The sequence below is a fragment of the Oenanthe melanoleuca genome, chromosome 28 (genome assembly GCF_029582105.1).
Source record: "Oenanthe melanoleuca isolate GR-GAL-2019-014 chromosome 28, OMel1.0, whole genome shotgun sequence".
Taxonomy (NCBI): Eukaryota; Metazoa; Chordata; class Aves; order Passeriformes; family Muscicapidae; genus Oenanthe; species Oenanthe melanoleuca.
Window position 1 is genome coordinate 4,520,752 of NC_079361.1, and position 18,236 is coordinate 4,538,987.

Here is an 18,236-nt window from a genome sequence, read left to right on the forward strand (position 1 = left end):
TTTATCTGAAATTCAGAATGTGAGCGCCCTGCATCCAACCCAAAGCTGCTCTGATCCCCTGAATTGAAGAAAAAAAATCTCTGAGGTGTGGAGTTCATGCTTTCCACAGAGCTCTCCAGGATCCACAGCAGACACCAAGAGCTGTCACTGAAGGTTGCAGGATTTATTTCACAGCAGAATGCAACAGCTTCTCTGCAAAAGGAGATTGTGTGCATCCAAATCAAGCTGACACAGATACAAAACAAAGCCCTTGGAAACGGAATTCCTGATAAAAGCAGAGATCTTTGCAATTCATTCATCAAATTCAATCAGGAAAATGGCTTGGAGGAAAGTTCAGGAAGTGTTCTGTGCAGTGAAGATTTCACAAAAAAATATGACAGAGCCATCTTTAACCAATCTCTTAATTTAAAATACCACCACAACAACAAAACCACATTCCACTGGGGCTGCCATCACTTTTTTGGGATGCCAAGCAGCTCATTCACGTGGCAGGGATGAAAAGCTCCCAGCTGCTGGAGGAGTAGCACCCACCTCCTTTCCTGGAGGAAGAGCTGGGAAAGGTGAAAATCCCAACCCAGAATCTGCAGGATTCACTGATGGACAGCTGCAGAGCTCTTATTGCCAGGGCAGCCAAATTTTTGGCACTTCTAAACCCAAATAATCATCCTGTTTATATATAATCAAGCTTTCACCATGGCTTTAGTGCTGCAAACTCTGCAGGCCCCAATTAAGGGAGAATTTCTGCACCAGAGGAGCTGGAGGGGGTGAGGAATTGCAGCGTGATCCAAGCACTGAAGACCAGAGGTGTGCAGGGATAAATATTCCCTTTCCCAGGAAGGGAAAAAAAGCAAAAATCACCTTTGAAAAACAAGGATCTGCTTTCCCAATCCAAGCACCTGAGCTCTTGTAGCTCCCACTGTCCTTTTATTGCTTCTGGAGGTCAGTGTGTTACACAGGTTTTGGTGGGTTTTTTTGTTTTTTGTTTTTTTTTTTTTTTTTCTTCTGTTTGCTAAAAAACCAACAAAGCCACGCACAATGGTTTTTATTTCTGGAGCTCTTGGTAAAAAAACCCCACCTGATCTCTTGGAAACAAGATCCCAGTGCTGAGTGACTCCTGAGCTGCCAATGTTTGCAGTGACGGCAAAAATACAAAATTTGGCAAAATTCACCCCCCACAAAAAAAAAAAAAGAAAAAAAAAAGAAAAAATAGAGAGAGAAAGAGAGAGAGGAGAGAAAAGCTTTTCCCAGCTGTAACATCTGCTCAGTCTGCCTGGCTGACAAGTGCTGCTGATGGAACTGCCTTGCCAGCACTCCCCGGCAGCAGGAGGGACTTTCTGGAGCAGAGAGCTGGAGTTTTTCCATTTTGTTTGGTTTTGCTTTGTCCTTTTCCCCCTCTCCCACAACCCCAGAGCCCCCCGGGGTCACCTCTGGCTCATCACCTGCGGGAGGATGACGGGGGCACAGGCAATGCCGGCAAAAGACTCTGGGAAGTGCAAGTCCCTCTCCCACTCGTCCGTCTCGGTGTTGTAGACCTGCACGATGCTGGTGACGTTGTTGAGGTGCCAGTTGTAGCCCCCCACGATGTAAATCTTTTTTTCCAGCAGGCAGCAACCGGCCTCCGACTGCCCGGCTCGCATGGGGCTCACCGTGGTCCACTGGTCGGTCTCGGGCACGTAAAATTCCACGGCCAGGACATCAAAGCAGCGATCCACGTGGTCCATGCGGCCCCCCAGGGCATAAATCCTGCTGTTGGCACTGACCATGGCGTGCAGCACCCTGGGCTCGTTCATGGGCGTTTTAAACTCCCACTGGTCGGCGGCGGGGTCGTAACAGTGCAGAGCTTTTTTGTCCTCCACGGAAATTCCGTATCCCCCCGAAATGTACAACCTGTCCCCCACCGTGGCCCCGGCGTGGCCCCACGTCCTGCGCTTCAGCGAGCACACGTAGGTCCACTCGTTGTCCTTGGGGCAGTATTTCTCCACCGAAGCCAAGCTGCCCGAGCGGTTCCGGCCGCCCGTGGCATAAACCATCCCCCGCAGGACGTTGAGCTGGAACTGGATCCTGCTCTCCTGCATGGCTTGGATGCGCAGCCACTGGTTGAGGTGAGGGTCGTAGCGGTAGGAGGCGTCCACGGCGCCCTCGCCGCTGCGGTACTGCAGCTGCTGCCCTCCCACCAGGTACACGAAATTATCCAGCACGGCCACGCACGAGTGGCTGCTGCCCACCTCCATGGTGGTCAGCTCGCGGAACTGGCGGCCGGCGGCGTCGGGCAGGCAGAACACCTTGGGGCTGACGGTGCGGTCGTTGTCGGTGTAAGGGGTGCCACCGAAAGTGACGAGCGACAGCACGTCCGAGCGCACGGCCGTGCGCGGCGACTGCATCTCGTGCTGCCGGAAGGGCAGGATCTGGTAGTTGAACGCCTCCAGCAGGTACTGGCGGCACAGCACGTCCTCCACCATGATGTCCAGGGTCTGCACGCTGTCCACCAGCTCCGAGGATTTCATCAGCGGGAAGCGGACGTGGCACAGCACGCGGCTGGCGCTGGCGCGGCGCTCGGGCTCGAACTGCAGCCAGCGCACGGCGGCGCGGAACAGCTCGATCTCGCTGCAGCTCCGCAGCTTGTTGCTCTGCAGGAAGAACACCAGCCGCTCCAGGGGCAGGTGGAGGAAATCCTCCTCCTGCGAGATCTGCAGGAAGTGCCTGAAGGTGAAGGCGTCCACGGATTCCTTGAGCGAGGCCAGGCTGAAGGTGGTGGCCATGTGGCCGATGTTGAGGCACGTCTCCACGCTCATGGCAGACTTGAGGAACTCCTCGCACAGCTCCACCACCGGCACCATCTGCAGGAAGACGGCGGCTCCCAGCACGTCCTGGATGCAGTCGAGGTCCAGCGTGACCTCGGCGCTGTAGGCGAAGTCGATGATGTGCTTCAGGCCCTTGGCTGACACGCCCTTGAGCTCGATCACGTCCTGGCTGGCTTCCCTCATCCCGCCCGTGAACATGGCCCTGCAGGGCAGCAACACAAATGTGGCGGGTTGGTGTGGCCAGAAATGTGGATTCTGTCCCCATCTGTTGGACCCTGATCTCCTGGCACACATTATCTGCTCATGGGCCATCTTTAAACCAGCTGGGCAATCATCTTTATCTTCCCACAGCCCATCCTCCCTCCAGGAGATATCTCCTGTTCATGGCCACTGAGTCCCAGGGCATGACTGATAAAATTCCATCATCCCACTGGGAGATGCTCCAGCCAGGGGAGGAGCCAAGCCTTTCCTACCCAGAGAAAAACTGAGATTTGGGACAGCAAGTTTCCACCTTTCCACTGGATTCCAGAGGAAAACCAGACCTTTGCACATCATCCCTGGAGCTTCAGAGGAAACTGCACCTTCTCCAGGAGCACTGCTCCAGCTGAACCACATCTGCCCCTGCAGGAGGATGCAGCCACCATTGAATGGGACTGTGCCAACACCCTGACTGACTGACGGGTGTCAGCTTGGATTCTGACTCTGGCAGGGTTGGGATTGTTCTTTGTGATACTGTATTTCTATTTTAATTTTCCTAGTTAAGAACTGTTATTCCTAATTCCCATATCTTTGCCTGAGTGCCCCTTAATTTCAAAATTATAATAATAATTTCAAAGAGAAGCTTCTGCCTTTATTGGCAGACACCTGTCCTTCAAACCAGGACAACAAACAAAAAAATCCTCCCCCCTGTTTAAGCAAAAGATGCAGCACCTCAGGGTTGGGTTTTATTTAATGCTGTGATTCTCTCAGGGTGAGGAAAAGAGGAATAAATCAAGGCAAAATCTCTATGAGCCAGGAGAAATGAGAGTGTGTGCAATGACTTACATAAGGCTTGCATAAACACTGCACTGAGGAGGAATATTCAGCAACTGGAGAAGTTTTTCAATCCCACTGGCAGCAGGAATAAGAGCAGACCACAGGACCAAGCTCCAGGAGGAGGCAGAGCTGCCAGAGCAGGGAGTGAACAATTCTGGACACCAAGAATTCATGATATCCAATTAAAAAAAAGGGATCTGCAGCAGCAGAGATTGGGAGCTGCACCCTGAAGGGTTTCAGGTTTAGGATTTGGGAGCACACCTGTGGTCAGTGATTCCTGTTATCCTGTTACCTCACAGGGAAGCACAAAATGGCTCAAAAATTGCAGGTGCAACACATCTCATGAGCAGCTTTGCTCTTCCAGCAGAACCTCCCCTCCAAGGCTCCTTCCTGGAAAAATGGGAGCTGCAGCAGGGGGCTGACAGGCAATTAAACAAAAATCGAGGGGAAAGGCTCAGTTACAGCACAGCTGTGAGCACATCCCTCACCCAGAGCTCAGGCCCTGCATCACCTCCTTGGGAGGCTCCTCAATTCCACAGGAAGCACATTCCACACTAAGGGCTGGGAGGCCAGGGCTGCACTGGTGGGGTTTGGGCCATTTCCAGCCCCTTCCAGAGGGTTTTGCTGCCCTTTACCTTTGGGGGTAAAGGTTTGAACCACCTCAAAGGGCAGCAGAGCAGGAAAAGTCAGAGCAGGTGACACAGGGAGATTTGGGGTGTCACCACTGCCCATGAGCTGTCACACAAAATGTTTTAAAACGGCACATTTTGGGCTTTTTTTTTTTTTTTTTTTTTTTTTTTTCCCCACCTGCTCTTTTCCATGGGAAAGGTAAATTTGTGGTGTCACCAGAGCTGCCAAGGTGTGAGTCAGCCCCAAAAAATGCTGCCCAGACCCTGCATCCACACAGGAATAAAGGAATATCTCGGGAGCACTGTTAAAATTCAGGAGTTCCAAGTTTCCTGTCCAAGCCAGGCTAGAAAACCTCCTGCTGCTGACCAGCACAAGCCCAAGAAATCCTAAATGACCTGAATAAGGAAATTCCCAATTATCTGTGAGTGCAGCAGATGAGAGAATTGTGCAGAAATCCCTGCAGGTGCCATGTCCCAGCCCTGATCCCTCACCCCAGAGGACACCCAGCACCAGCTGAGCAGGGAGAGGAAAATGTTTATTGTTGCCATGCTGAAGACAAATCATCAACTAGAATGCAATTCCCTTCCAAAAAGTGTTATGGTTCTAAAGTGCTGATTATATAAATGCTTCAATTTCACTCTTTTTCCCTCCCCCTTCCTGCAGAAAAAAAAAAATAAGAAAACCACAGAGTGTTTTCAAAAGCTGGATTATTCTGCCATTGTTCCAGGACAACCTTCTTTAGTACCACTGAAGTTCAGCAATCAGAATTTGACAGTGAAACCACCCTGGCAGTGGCCCTGCAGCCAGCAGGAGGAATAAAACAGAGCCATCAGCATTTGGGGGGAGAGCAGCTCCAGGATTGTGCTCCTGTCCAGGAGGGTTTGTGTCAGGGAGGAGGGAAGAGCCTGGAAAAGGAGCACAGAGCAGCTGAGGAATGGGAAGAGGGACAGCAGAAGTGAAGCCCTTTGGTGTTATTCCTGCTGGGAGGGATCTGCACATCAAGGGAATGCAAATCCCACCAGGAATTCCTTTTCCACCCCTGCCAGAGTCTGGAACAGCTCCCAGCTCGAGCTCCCTGTGAGTCTGAGCCCTCCCTGCTCCTGGTGTCTGCCCCAAAAAAACCCCAGACTCAAAGATTCCCAGTCAGAGCTGCTCCAAGAGGGTTGGACAGAGAGAATCAGCCCTGAGGAGCAGCTGGGGAGGGGCTGAGAAGGAGAAAAGGAGCTCAAGGGGATATTTTGGCTCTCCCTGCCAGGAGGGGACAGTGAGGGGTTCAGGCCCTGCTCCCAGGGGACAACAGGACAAGAGGGAACGACTCAGACTGGGCCAGGGTGGATATTTGGGAAAATTCCTTCATGGAAAGGGTGGTCAGGCTTTGGAAGGGAGGTTTGGAGTCACCCTGGAGGTGTCCAAGGGATTCCTGGACGTGGCACTCAGTGCTCAGGACAAGGTTGAACTTGATGATCTTGGAGATTTCTTCCAACCTCAACCCCAATTCTGTGATTCTGTGACAGAGGTAAGATGGATAAAACTCCTATTTTCACTCAGGGCTGAATTCCCTGCCCTGCAATTGGCTCCCCTTGCATTAATCTGGCTGCAGAAACTCCTCATGGTTTGGTTTTCAGCCCACAAATTTTTCTCAAATCTTCTGGGATCACAAGAGGACCTTGGTGCTCTCAGCCCTACAGACAGAGCAGGGCTGGTTAAAGAGAGCAGGAGGATGGGATTCCTCATTTTGGAGCCCTCAAACCAGCTCAAGTGGCTCCAACAGCAAAAGCAGCACCAGCACCTGCCCAGGTGGGGTCAGAACCTGAGCTTGCACTCCTGCCTTGCCCCAGCAGCTGGAGTTGAACAAATTCCAATTATGAACCTCTGCCTGCCTGCAGGACATTGTGGAGCAAACCAAACCTCCACAGGCTTCTGTGGGGTGGGACTTTTGGGATGGGAGATGGATGGGGAGGCAGCAAACCCACGGGAAAGGTGAAAGTGCCTCCTTCCCTGTGGGATTCTCACCTGAAATAGTCACTGCAGGCAGCCAGGACAACTTTATGAACCTGAAATGCTTCGTTGTTGATGGTGAGGATGACATCGAGCAGCTGAGCCTGGGCTCGGAGCGAGGCCAGTCCCTGCAGCAGCGTGGTGCTGTGGCCAGGAGCTGAGAAGGTGCACTTCAGGCTGCTGCTCTTGTCAGCCACGCTGGAAACAGAACCACAGAAACTCGGTTTGAGACGAGCACAGAACGTCAGCTGCCCACCCAGAGAGGTGGGGGCACGTGGGAAGGCAAATTCCCACCTCAGAGCCACCCAGCACCTCGGGTTCCCTTCTCCCAGCACAAAACACTTCCACACTTTCCAGAAATCCTGCACTGCTGGCTCCAGACACCACCCAAACACCTCCTGGGCCACAATCCCCAAGGAATGCTGAATCCCAGTGGCTGTTCCTCCTCACCACCTTCCCTGCTGGATTCCCACAGCCCCATTTGATCCTCCTGACCCCCAGGAGAGGAGCAAAAAAGCAAAATATTGCACGGCACTGGCTGCCCTGAATAACATCAGCTGCTGACAACATTTCCCTGCTTCTCCCAGTGCCTCTCACACGTGCTCCCAGCAGCATCCCGGGGTCTGCCTGGCCTCAGATGCACTTGGCAGTGGGAACAGCAGGAGCCAAACTCCAGGGGAACAGCCTGGGGGATGAACTGCAACAATCATGGGGAAATCCCAAATTTGTTTGTAAATTTAACCCAGCTCTGATGGACTTTTCAGGATCGAGATCCTGGGGAGAAAACACAATAATCAATATTCAGGATGGGGCTGATGCTTGGCCTCTGTGTTTTTGAGGAATATTTTATGGAAATGTGACATCAAAAAAAGATTATCCCGAGTCTGGGAGTTGCTCCCAAACCCACAGTGGGAGAGAGCATTTAGGACTGCACTTAGAGGGAATTATCATCACTATTATTATTATTATTGTTATTATTTAGGTGGAATAAAGCAAGGGAGCCAAAAAGGAGTAGGCTGGGGCTGAGTAATCCCAGGGTTTGCTCCAAGAACTCCCTGGAACAACAAGAGCCTCACACAATGGAGCAAAGGAGCCAGGGAGGTCAGGGAGGAGTCAGGGAGATGGGATAACAAAAAAGGGGATGTAAACAATCCTCAAACAATGGGGACAAGGGACAGGGCTGCTCCTATCGGGTTGCAATTTCCTGCAAGCTTTAGGGAGAAAGGGGAAATCTGGGATGTCCATCAGAGCACTGGGAGGGAGGGTTTGGATGCACAAAGCAAATTTTGGCTGGTTCGAGCTCCTCAGGCTCAAAATCCATGGGAGCTGCTGCTGGGGTAGGGTCTGAAATCCCCACCCGAGAATCAGAGAGCTCTGAAAGAGGCTCAGAGCAGAGGAATAAACAGGATTATCAAAAGGGAGGTGCTGACAGGACCTTGATCCACACTCTGCAGGCCAAGAACTGTCTGTGCACTCCCCGTGCACTCCAGCTCTTCCCCAGGAAAGCAGGGAAGGGGCTGGGTTGTCACCACCCCAAAGCCCCTCTGGAATCTGGATTTTTTGGGGAGGAGGAGGAAATGCCCAGCAGCAGCAGGGAAGTGGAGCTGCCTCTGCACACACAGCCAGACTGGATGGGTAAAACCCACAGGTCCAGCAATTCCTGAGCTTGCTGTGACTTCACCTGCAGGAATTTTCCTTTTTTTGTGCTGGTTTCAAACATTCCTCTCCCCAGCCTCGGGGCTGATCCCCATGGGAATGCTGTCCCTGGAACAGCACAGCTTCAAACCTCGTCACCTGCACAAATATTTGGTTTTTTTCCTCCTTTTCCTCAATTCACTTTTACAGGATTAGCTCAGGGCGGGTTTGGTCCATCTGGGGGCAATAAAGGTGTTTGGATGTGGGATTCATTTCAACAGGTAATGGAACAGCTACTCCAGGAAAAACTTCGTGTTCTGGTTGCTTTGTCTATTTACAGGGTTAGAATAAAAAAATCCAATGATTACACAATACCCTGAGGAGGGAAAAAAAAAAAAAAAAAAAAAGGCAAAACAAAAGCATCGCTAACATCCAGCAAAAAAAAAACAAAAAAAAAAAACAAAAAAAAACCAACAACAAAAAAAGGATTTTAAGGAGAAAAAAATAAGCTGGAAACAAAACAAAATCCACACAAAGCATGAGAAATCAAGTAAGGGATTTATGGAAAACAAAGCAGGGGAGGAGAGGTGAGGGAGCAGCACCCAGCAGTGTTTGCTCTGCGGGAGAAAAAAGGGATTTGATAAGAGTAGGGCACGAAGCCACAGCCTGGGCTCCCACCCCAGCACTGGGAGTGAAGGAAGAAGAGCAGCAGCAGCAGCTGGATGCCAGAGAGTGAAAAATAAATATAGAAAAATAAATATACAAAAATAAATATATAAAATATTTAAAAATATAAGAAATTAATTAAATATATAAAAATAAATACACAAAAATAAATATATAAAAATATTTTAAAAGAGAAGAAATTAAATATAGAAAATTAAATATATAAAAATAAATACATAAAAATAAATAAAGAAAAATAAATATTTAAAAATATTTTAAAAGAGAAGAAATTAAATATATAAAATTAAATATATAAAATAAATACATAAAATAAATATATAAAAATAAATATACGAAAATAAATATATAAAAATATTAAAAAATATAAGAAATTAAATGCATAAAATTAAATATATAAAAATAAATACATAAAAATAAATAAAGAAAAATAAATATACAAAAATAAATATATAAAAATATTAAAAAATATAAGAAATTAAATGCATAAAATTAAATATATAAAAATAAATACATAAAAATAAATATAGAAAAATAAATATTTAAAAATATTTTAAAAGAGAAGAAATTAAATATATAAAATTAAATATATAAAATAAATACATAAAATAAATATACAAAAATTAATATATAAAAATAAAAATATCAAAATGAATACATTAAAATAAATATACAAAAATAAATATATATAAATGAATATATCAAAATAATTCCAAAATTCCCAAATTCAAATAATAAGTTCAAATAAATAATTCGATAATTCAAAATTCCCAAAAAAAAAACCCTCCAAAAGAAACTCAACCCCCTAAAAAAAACAACCCCCAAAATAAAAACCAACCCCAAAAAAACAAAATTTGGAATTGCAGAATTGCCAACGAGGCACCTGCAAGGAATTTTTTTTTTTTTTTTTTTTTTTTTTTTTTTTTTTTTTTTTTTTTTTTTTTTTTTTTTTTTTTTTTGTGGTGAGAGAAGCAGAACACCCATAAAAATGGAGAGCAACTTTGGTATGAATATTAAGGACCTTCTTTAGGAACCTTTGACAGGCAGCATTATAGATATTTTAATAATGCAAATCATTTAATGCCTTTGGTTTCATGCCTAAGTAAAAAAAAAAAAAAAAAAAAAAAAAAAATTCCAAAAAAAATGCATTTAAATTCTGATTTTTAAACTACAATTAAGACACTTAAAATCAAAACAAAAGTCAAACTCCCTCAGATAAGTCACTGGTAGCCATGGTGACTGTAATATTTCAGATCCTGAGGTTTTCTGTCACATGCCCAAATGATGAAAATGAGTTTCAGGGAGCCCTTCAGGGACGATTTGCTGCTTCCCAGACTCTCATTTGGGATTTTGGGATGATTTTCTCGTGGCCTTTGCATCCCTGTAAGAAGGAATTTCCTTGGAATTTTGGGGGAAATTTTGCCCTGTTAACCTACTTCTGTTCCCAGCATTTCCCAGCCAAATCAGCAACCACAATAAGCAACTAATTAAATATTAACACTCTGAATGGAGGGGATGTTTTCCTCAAGAAATATATGGGAGCAAAAAAAAAAAAAAAAAAAGTGTTTAATCGATTTCTTTGTTCCCTTTTCCAACTCCTTCTTTTAATTTCTCCCATTTCCCTCCTCTGCCTCCACTCATTTTCCACTCCTGACACCATCTCTTTCATCAAAGCAATAAATAAAAGGAGAGAGCCCCAGACTAATATTGCTATTTAAAAGTGACTGGCAATTTGCAGGGCTCAAATAAAAAGGTTATAAATGGGGCTGAGTTTCAGGAGGGTGGAAATAATGGAACTCTGGAAAATGCCTCGAGTGCAACAGGAAAGTTTGAAAAGTCTCCAGCCTCAAAATTTAAGGGAATTTAATGTTTGGCAAAGGGAGAGCAAAGAAATATTGGTTGTTTGAGAAAGAAAAAGGACAAAGCCCAGCAAACAAAGATTTTTTTTTAGCTCTGTTTCAGGGCTGTCCTTTTTCCAGCAGCTGGACTGGTCAGCACTGGGATGGGACTGGGCACTGCTGTGCTCCCACACTGACCACTGCTGGCCAGCCCAGCCTCATTCAGCCCTGCCACTCTGTGAAAACAGCAATTCAAGTTGGATTTTGCAGAAGCCAGGAGGCACTTGCCTCATTTTTCTGTGCTTTTTTTTTTTTTATTTCTGTCCTGCTGATCCCCTGATTTCCTTATCTGCATCCCATTTCCCCCAAGCTGGAACCAAGAACACCCTGGAGCCCCCAAAGGTAAAGCAGCAGGAAGCTTTTCAATTTATTTATTTGTTAAATATTAGTTTTTAATGCACTTAGAAGTCTCAGACATTTCCAAAATCTCTGTTTTTCTTTTCCTCTGAGCCCAGCAGACACACACGAATTTATTCTGCTCCCAAGCATCAATCAGGAGGTTGTTTGCAAGCCAAAGGAGGTGGGATTTTGGTTTCTGCACTAATAAAACTGGATGGATGTCAAAAAGCTGGCTGGCCTGGTAAACCAGAGCAGCAAAAATGAAAAAAAAAAATAAAAAAGTGGAGGGTGAAAGATGTGAACACGTTCTGCCACCACCCAGAGTTTCAACGTGAGGATCTGGGCAGGACATGCTGTACCCAGGACAAATTGTGGAGGGGAAAGAAAAAGCAACAACAACAACAAAAAAAAATAAATCCAGAATCAGATTTTTTAAATGTTTCTGTCACAGAGCCAGAGGTATCTTTGTGCTGGGAGGAGCAGTTTGGTTATTCAGCTGCCAAAAGGAGCAGTGGGCTCCAGGTTTGGACAGTGGGGCTTGGAGGGGTTAAAATGTCACATAAAGGTTAATTAGAATGAATTAGAATTTATTAGAATTTCATATTTAGAGCTAGCACAGAGGGTTTTGTCCCATGCTGGGGTTTTCCTCAGTCCTGCCCAAAGCTGGTGCAGCAGAGAGGTGACAGCTGGAGAGGTGACACTGTCACCCCCCATCACTGCCACCACCTCCACCTGCTCATCACAACGACTGAAAACAGGAGGATGCTCCCCCACCCCACAAACCTGCTGATTAATTTTTGTCAGCCCCAAACCGAATCCCCCTGAGCCAGGAACAAACACAGAAATCACTGTGACTGTGACAGCAGTGACAGTGCCAGGCACAATTCAGAGTTTACATCCCATAAAATCCATGCCCAGCCCCAAAACCAGGCTGGTTACACACTCACAGCTCTGCATTAAACACTCCACGTTTCCCCAGCTCAGGGTCAAACCCTGCTGTGCAAAAAGCCAAATTACAGCGGTGCCACCTCCGAAATAACCCAAAAATGAGATGTGTGCCTGCTGCTGGCTCAGCCCCTGGTGCTGCCGAGCTCTCCCAGCAGAGCAAAGGCCGGGAGGCACCTAGTGGTGTGGGGAAGCACAGCACAGCCACCAAGGCCACCCCAAAAATGTCACCTGGGCCACACACAGGCACTGCTGGGCGCTGCCCTCCTGCCCTGTGTCACCTTTCACCTCTGAGCTGATCCATGGTGTTATGTCCATCCAAAAATCTGTCAGGACCTGCCCAGGTCACCTTTCCCGTGGGGACAATCTGTGCCAGCTCTGCCAGCACCTCTGGCAGGGTCCCCACTGCAAGAAATCCCTCCCCACTCTGTCCCACCCGGGCCCTGAGCTCCACACCTGGGAAGAAACCAGGAATTTTCCCAGCTTTTCCTGGGAGCAGTGCCTGTGGCTGTTTGAGCAGCAGGGATTGCACAGCCTGGGCAGTGTGGCAATGGGAGCAGTTACCTGCAGGGCAGGTGCTGCTCTCCCCACCCTGCAGATCACAGCAGAACCAGCACAAAGGGAGGGGACAGCAGAGAGCAGCAGCAAACCCTCCCATTCCTTCCATGGAAATGAAGGAATTGGTGTTTTCCAGGCAGCTGCCCCAGCACCTGGCAGCAAATTCCAGCTCAAGCCCTTTCCTCTCCTCACCTGAACCCTCTGCACTCAGGTTTGTCCCCATCACAACATTGTTTTCTTTCCCAGCTCTGTCTTGCACAGGCTTTGTGCCTCCATGCCCTGAACATCTTTTCTTAAAGATCCCAAATTTCTGTGCAAGTCCAGCATTTCTCATGAGAGAAATAAATGAGAAAGTGATTTATTCTCTCAATAAATGAGGAAGTGGGAGAGATATTTGAGCCACAGTCCTGCTGGGCAAGGCTGCTCCTTACAAAGCCACACCTGGGAGGTAGGACAGGAACCTGTGAAGAATCCCCCAAGTTTCCTTTTGGTCTAAATAAAACCCCCAGCTTGGGACTCTCCCCACACTGCAAGAGCAGGCAGCAGTTATTTTTACAGTGATTCAGTTCGAGCATAAACATTTACACCACGTCTACCAGATCTAACAACTAAATCTGTCTGAAAATTGCCATGTGGCAGAGGATGGATCATAGAAACCCCACAAAAACTCCACTTCAGCTCCAAAATGGAAAAAAAAAAAAAAAACAAGTCTGATTGAAGGGTGAAGCTGTAGGAGATGACAGGAACACAGAGCAAGGCAGAATCACAACTCTTATTTTCCCTCCTTTGTGGTTTTACTCCATCCCCCTGGATATTTCTCTCTTTCCCACCACTTTCTCAGAAGGAATAAAGTTTTGGAAGCTCAGGTCAGCATTCCCCTGATGGGAGCACAGATAATTTGTGGTAACACCTTGCCTGTTCATCCTGGTTTTCACAGCAAACACTCCAGCGTGTCCTTCAAGGGATTATTCCCAATTAATTCCTCAGCAGCTTATCTGGACACCTCAATTAATTCCCATGAAAAGGCCTGCACAGGGATATTCTCTCCAATGATGTTTTTCCCAGATTTTTGTGGCCCTGCTTTGCACAACCCCACCTCACCAAGGCTGCAGGAATGGCTCAAGCACAGCAGCTTTTCCTGCTGAGGGTCCTGAAGGGTTCCACAGTTCCTCTCCCCAGCCCCAAATCACATCCCCAGTGCTACAGAGTGAATTCTGCAGCCTGAAACTCTCCCCTCTACGTGATGAAGAGGGCTGGGAGTAAAATATGAAATCCATTTGTAAGTAATGAAATTCTACCCAAGGAGGAAGAGAGGGGGAAAAAAAAAAATCCCACCCAAACTCCAAGTTTATTTCAAAATAGGAGATTGGGGCTATTTGCTTTTCAATGCCCAGGAGTGACTTTATCTGGGCCTTTTGTCCCCAGGGTGTTGCACAGCCTGTTCTGTGTTGAATGGAAGAGCAGGATCCCAGCAGAGAAGTGAATTTTCCTGCTCCAGGGCAGCCACAGCTCCCGGGCAAGCAGTAGCAATTCCAAAGATGGAAATTCTGCCCGTGGTGTTGCTGGAGCTGCAGTGCACCATCCAAATGGCATGTGTGAAACAGCCCCAGAACATCTGTCCTCCTGCCTCACACAGCAAATGAGAAGTGCAGAAAAGTCACAAGTGCAAGCACCCAACAAGGAATCACTGCCCTTGGAATCCTCCTCACATCCAAAGCCCTCCATCAGGTTTCTCCTTGTATTCCCCAATAAATCCAGCTTCAAACAAGTAAAAAAACCTTTAAACTGCAGACCAACAAGAAGCAGGACCCAAACTTCAACTGGCTTTGCTTTAAAATTAACAAAGAAAATAAACAGGCAGCGATAGAGAACATGACAGAGCTGCAGCTCGGGGGAATAAAACTGCTGCAGCTCCAGCCTGGGTGATTTATCACAGCCCTGAAACAAATTACTTCCATTTCTCACTGCTGCACACCCAGGGAACTCCCCAGTGCCAGGGGAGCAGCAGCTACCAACACCTGGAGTGAGAAGTGCTGGAATTCCTGCCTGAGAAAGCAAAAGGAGGCGCAGAGGGGGAAAGTGAGGTGATAAAATGAGATGCCACAGGTGACACAGCACGGAGCTTCAAGAGCACAGATGGTAATTAGGGGTGAAAAATGGGATATTTCTGTAGGTGAGGATTCAGAGAGGCTTCCCCAGACCCAGAGTTTCCCCTCCATGGTGTGACACACACGAGGGTTATTTCAGGAGGCAGCGCTGAGCGAAGCTGAGGATAAATGATGGTTTGAGGGGAAGTGACAGCATGACAGCAGCAGCAGAACATCCCAGAGACAGATGCAAGTCCCTGAGCAGCCAGCCAGACACCACAACTCTGAGACAGACACCACAACTGCCCCAGAACAGACACAGACACCACAACTGCCCCAGCACAGTCCAACACCAACAGGGCATGGCCACAGACAAAAAAACCCCTGGGAACAAAAACTCCTCCATGAGCAGGTGGTACCTGCAACACCCAGAGCATCACCTGGACACACCACATCACCCTGACAGGTACCACATCACCCCAGCAGGTACCACATCACCCCAAAATCAGGTACCACATCACCCCAAAATCAGGTACCACCTGCCCTATGCTGCCATCAAAGCCTGAGTGATCCCCCCTCACCAAAATCAGGGACTGGCAGGCACAGCACAGGGGAAGGGGGGCAGCAGAATGGGCCTGAAACACCAAAAATTGGGATTCTCTGAACTGCTACAGCTGTACAAACCCGCAGAGCTCCAGGAGCTGCCCCAGGGTGGGGTCACCGGGGGTTCCACTGGGTGGATTCTCTGTGTGGGGTCACTGCAGGGTCACTATGGGATTCCCACTATTGTCTTCTCCAGAGACTGCCCAAAGCTCAGCCGCCCTCCTCACACACCCCACGAGCAACAGCGTCTGCTCAGAGCGATCGTGCCCTTCCTGCGGGCCCGATCAGGACAATCCCCGGCCCCGGGGACACCGGGGACACCGGGGACACCGGGCAGCGAGCACCGAGCACCGGGCACTGAGCACCGAGCACCGAGAACCGAGCACCGGGTACTGAGCACCGAGCACCGGGCACTGAGCATCGAGCACTGAGCATCGAGCACCGGGAACCGAGCACCGGGCACTGAGCATCGAGCACTGAGTACCGAGAATCTAGCACCGAGCACCGGGCACGGATCACCGGGCACCGAGCACCGGGTACTGAGCACCGAGCACCGAGCACTGGGTACCGAGAACTGAGCACCGGGAAACGAGCACCGGGCACAGGTCACCAAGCATCGAGCACTTAAAACAGAGCAGCGGGGTCTGGGTACCGAGCACCGGACACCGGGTACTGATCATCGGGTACCGAGCACCAGGCACCGAGCACCAGGCACCGAGCACCGGGAGCCGAGCACCGGGTACTGAGCACCGAGCACCGGATATCGAGCACCGAGTACTGCTAACCGAGCATCGAGCACCGGACACCGGGTACTGATCACCGGGCATCGAGAGCATCGAGCACCGAGTACTGGGAACCGAGCACCGGGCACCGAGCACTGGACACCGGGTACTGAGCACCGGGCACCGGATATCGAGTACCGAGTACTGGCACCAAGCACCGGGCATCGGGCACCGAGCACCGGGCACCGGGTACTGCTAACCGAGCATCGAGCACCGAGAACTGGGAACCGAGCACCGGGCACCGAGCACTGGACACCGGGTACTGAGCACTGGGCACCGAGCACTGGACACCGGGTACTAAGCACCGGGCACCGGATATCGAGTACCGAGTACTGGCACCAAGCACCGGGCATCGGGCACCGGGCACTGATCACCGAGCACCGGACACCGGGTACTGATCACCGGGTACCGGATACAGAAAACCGAGCCCCAGCGCCCCGGGCAGCGCTCTCCGTGCAGCCTGGCCGGCTCTCGGTGCCGCGGGCCCGGGGCAGGCCGGCTCGCACCCCGCGGGCCCGGCCCCGCTGCCCGGCCTAGGCCGCGCCGGCCCCGCTCACCTGCTCGGCCGCTCCGCGCCGAACTCGGCCCCGCCGGACTCCGCCATGGCCGGGCCTGTCCGCCGGTGCCGCCGCTGCTGCCGCTGCTGCCGCTGCTGCCGGTGCTGCCGGTGCCGCGGGGGGGCGGCGGCGCCGCCGCGTTGAAGGCGCAGCAGCGGCGGGGACCGGGAGCCGCGGGCTCCGCTCCGCGCCCGCCGGGCCTGGCGCCGCCCCGCCGCCACCGCCACCGCCACCGCCAGCGCCGTGTCACCGCCCCCGGGAGCGCGGCTGTCACCTCCCCGTGGGGACCGGGGCTGTCACCTCCCCTCAGGGCTGAGGGACCGGGGCTGCCACCTCTCCCCGGGACCGGGGGCTGTCACCTCCCCTCAGGACTGGGGGACCAAGGGCTGTCACCCCCCTCCGGGGATGGGGGGCCTGGGGCTGTCACCTCCCCGTGGGGACCGGAGCTGTCACCTCTCCCCGGGACCGGGGGCTGTCACCTCCCCTCAGGGCTGAGGGACCGGGGCTGTCACCTCCCTCCGGGGACTGGGGCTGTCACCTCCCCTCAGGGCTGAGGGACCGGGGCTGTCACTTCTCTCCGGGGATTGAGGGCTGTCACCTCTCCCCGGGACCGGGGGCTCTCACCTCCCTCTGGGGATTGGGGACTGTCACCTCCCCCCAATGCTGGGGGACCGGGGGCTGTCACCTCCCCACGGCCAAGGTGACCAGGACTTTGTCACCTCCCAGCTGAGGGGACGCCCCAGACTGAGGGGTTTGTCCCCAGGGATGTCCCAGGAGATGTCACCCCTGCACAGGCCACCAGATCCTTCCATCTGAGCATTGTCCAGCCGATGTCCCTTGGTGCAGCCTGCCCCGGAAATCCCTTGGGATCACCTGCGGGTCACTCAGTGTCACCTGCGGGTCACTGAGTGTCACCTGTGGGTCACTGAGTGTCACCTGTGAGTCACTCAGTGTCACCTGTGGGTCACTCAATGTCCCCTGCAGATCAATCAATGTCCCCTTAGGATCACTCAGTGTCACCTGCGGATCACTCAGTGTCACCTGCGGGTCACTCAATGCCACCCGCGGGTCACTTAGTGTCACCGGCGGGTCAATCAATGTCCCCTGAGGATCACTCAGTGTCACCTGAGGGTCACTCAGTGCCACCCGCGGGTCACTCAATGCCACCCGCGGGTAAATCAATGTCCCCTTAGGATCACTCAGTGTCACTTGAGGGTCACTCATTGCCACCTGCGGGTCACTCAATGCCACCCGCGGGTCACTCAGTGTCACCTGCGGGTCACTCATTGCCACCTGCGGGTCAATCAATGTCCCCTGAGGATCACTCAGTGTCACCTGCAGGTCAATCAGTGTTACCTGCGGGTCACTCAGTGTCACCTGCGGGTCACTCAGTGCCACCTGCGGGTCAATCAATGTCCCCTGAGGATCACTCAGTGTCACCTGCAGGTCAATCAGTGTTACCTGCGGGTCACTCAGTGTCACCTGCGGGTCACTCAATGCCACCTGCGGGTCACTCAGTGCCACCTGCGGGTCAATCAATGTCCCCTGAGGATCACTCAGTGTCACCTGCAGGTCAATCAGTGTTACCTGCGGGTCACTCAATGCCACCTGCGGGTCACTCAATGCCACCCGCGGGTCACTCAGTGCCACCTGCGGGTTAATCAATGTCCCCTTAGGATCACTC

At 50.5% G+C, this 18,236-nt stretch overlaps 1 protein-coding gene and 1 long non-coding RNA gene across 2 annotated transcripts in view; both read right to left on the bottom strand.

Annotated features, from left to right (window-relative positions):
* LOC130264615 (uncharacterized) overlaps positions 1–18,236 on the bottom strand; it is a 105,235-nt gene that overhangs the window by 61,918 nt on the left and 25,081 nt on the right. The gene's annotated exons all lie outside the window — the stretch shown is intronic.
* On the bottom strand, positions 149–16,751 carry KLHL26 (kelch like family member 26). The gene is made up of 3 exons (XM_056512929.1): positions 16,553–16,751; positions 6,480–6,662; positions 149–3,003 (listed from the first exon to the last, which is right to left on the bottom strand). The coding sequence occupies exons 1-3, from the start codon at positions 16,597–16,599 to the stop codon at positions 1,422–1,424; spliced, it is 1,812 nt and encodes a 603-aa protein (XP_056368904.1). The 5' UTR covers positions 16,600–16,751; the 3' UTR covers positions 149–1,421.

Coding starts and splice junctions, on each gene's coding strand:
- KLHL26 (XM_056512929.1), bottom strand. CDS start 16,599: ATGGCGGAGTCCGGCGGGGCCGAGTTCGGCGCGGAGCGGCCGAGCAG. Junction 6,663..16,552: donor GGCGCGGAGCGGCCGAGCAG/GTGAGCGGGGCC, acceptor TTCTGTTTCCAG/CGTGGCTGACAAGAGCAGCA. Junction 3,004..6,479: donor GCCTGCAGTGACTATTTCAG/GTGAGAATCCCA, acceptor GCTGCCCTGCAG/GGCCATGTTCACGGGCGGGA.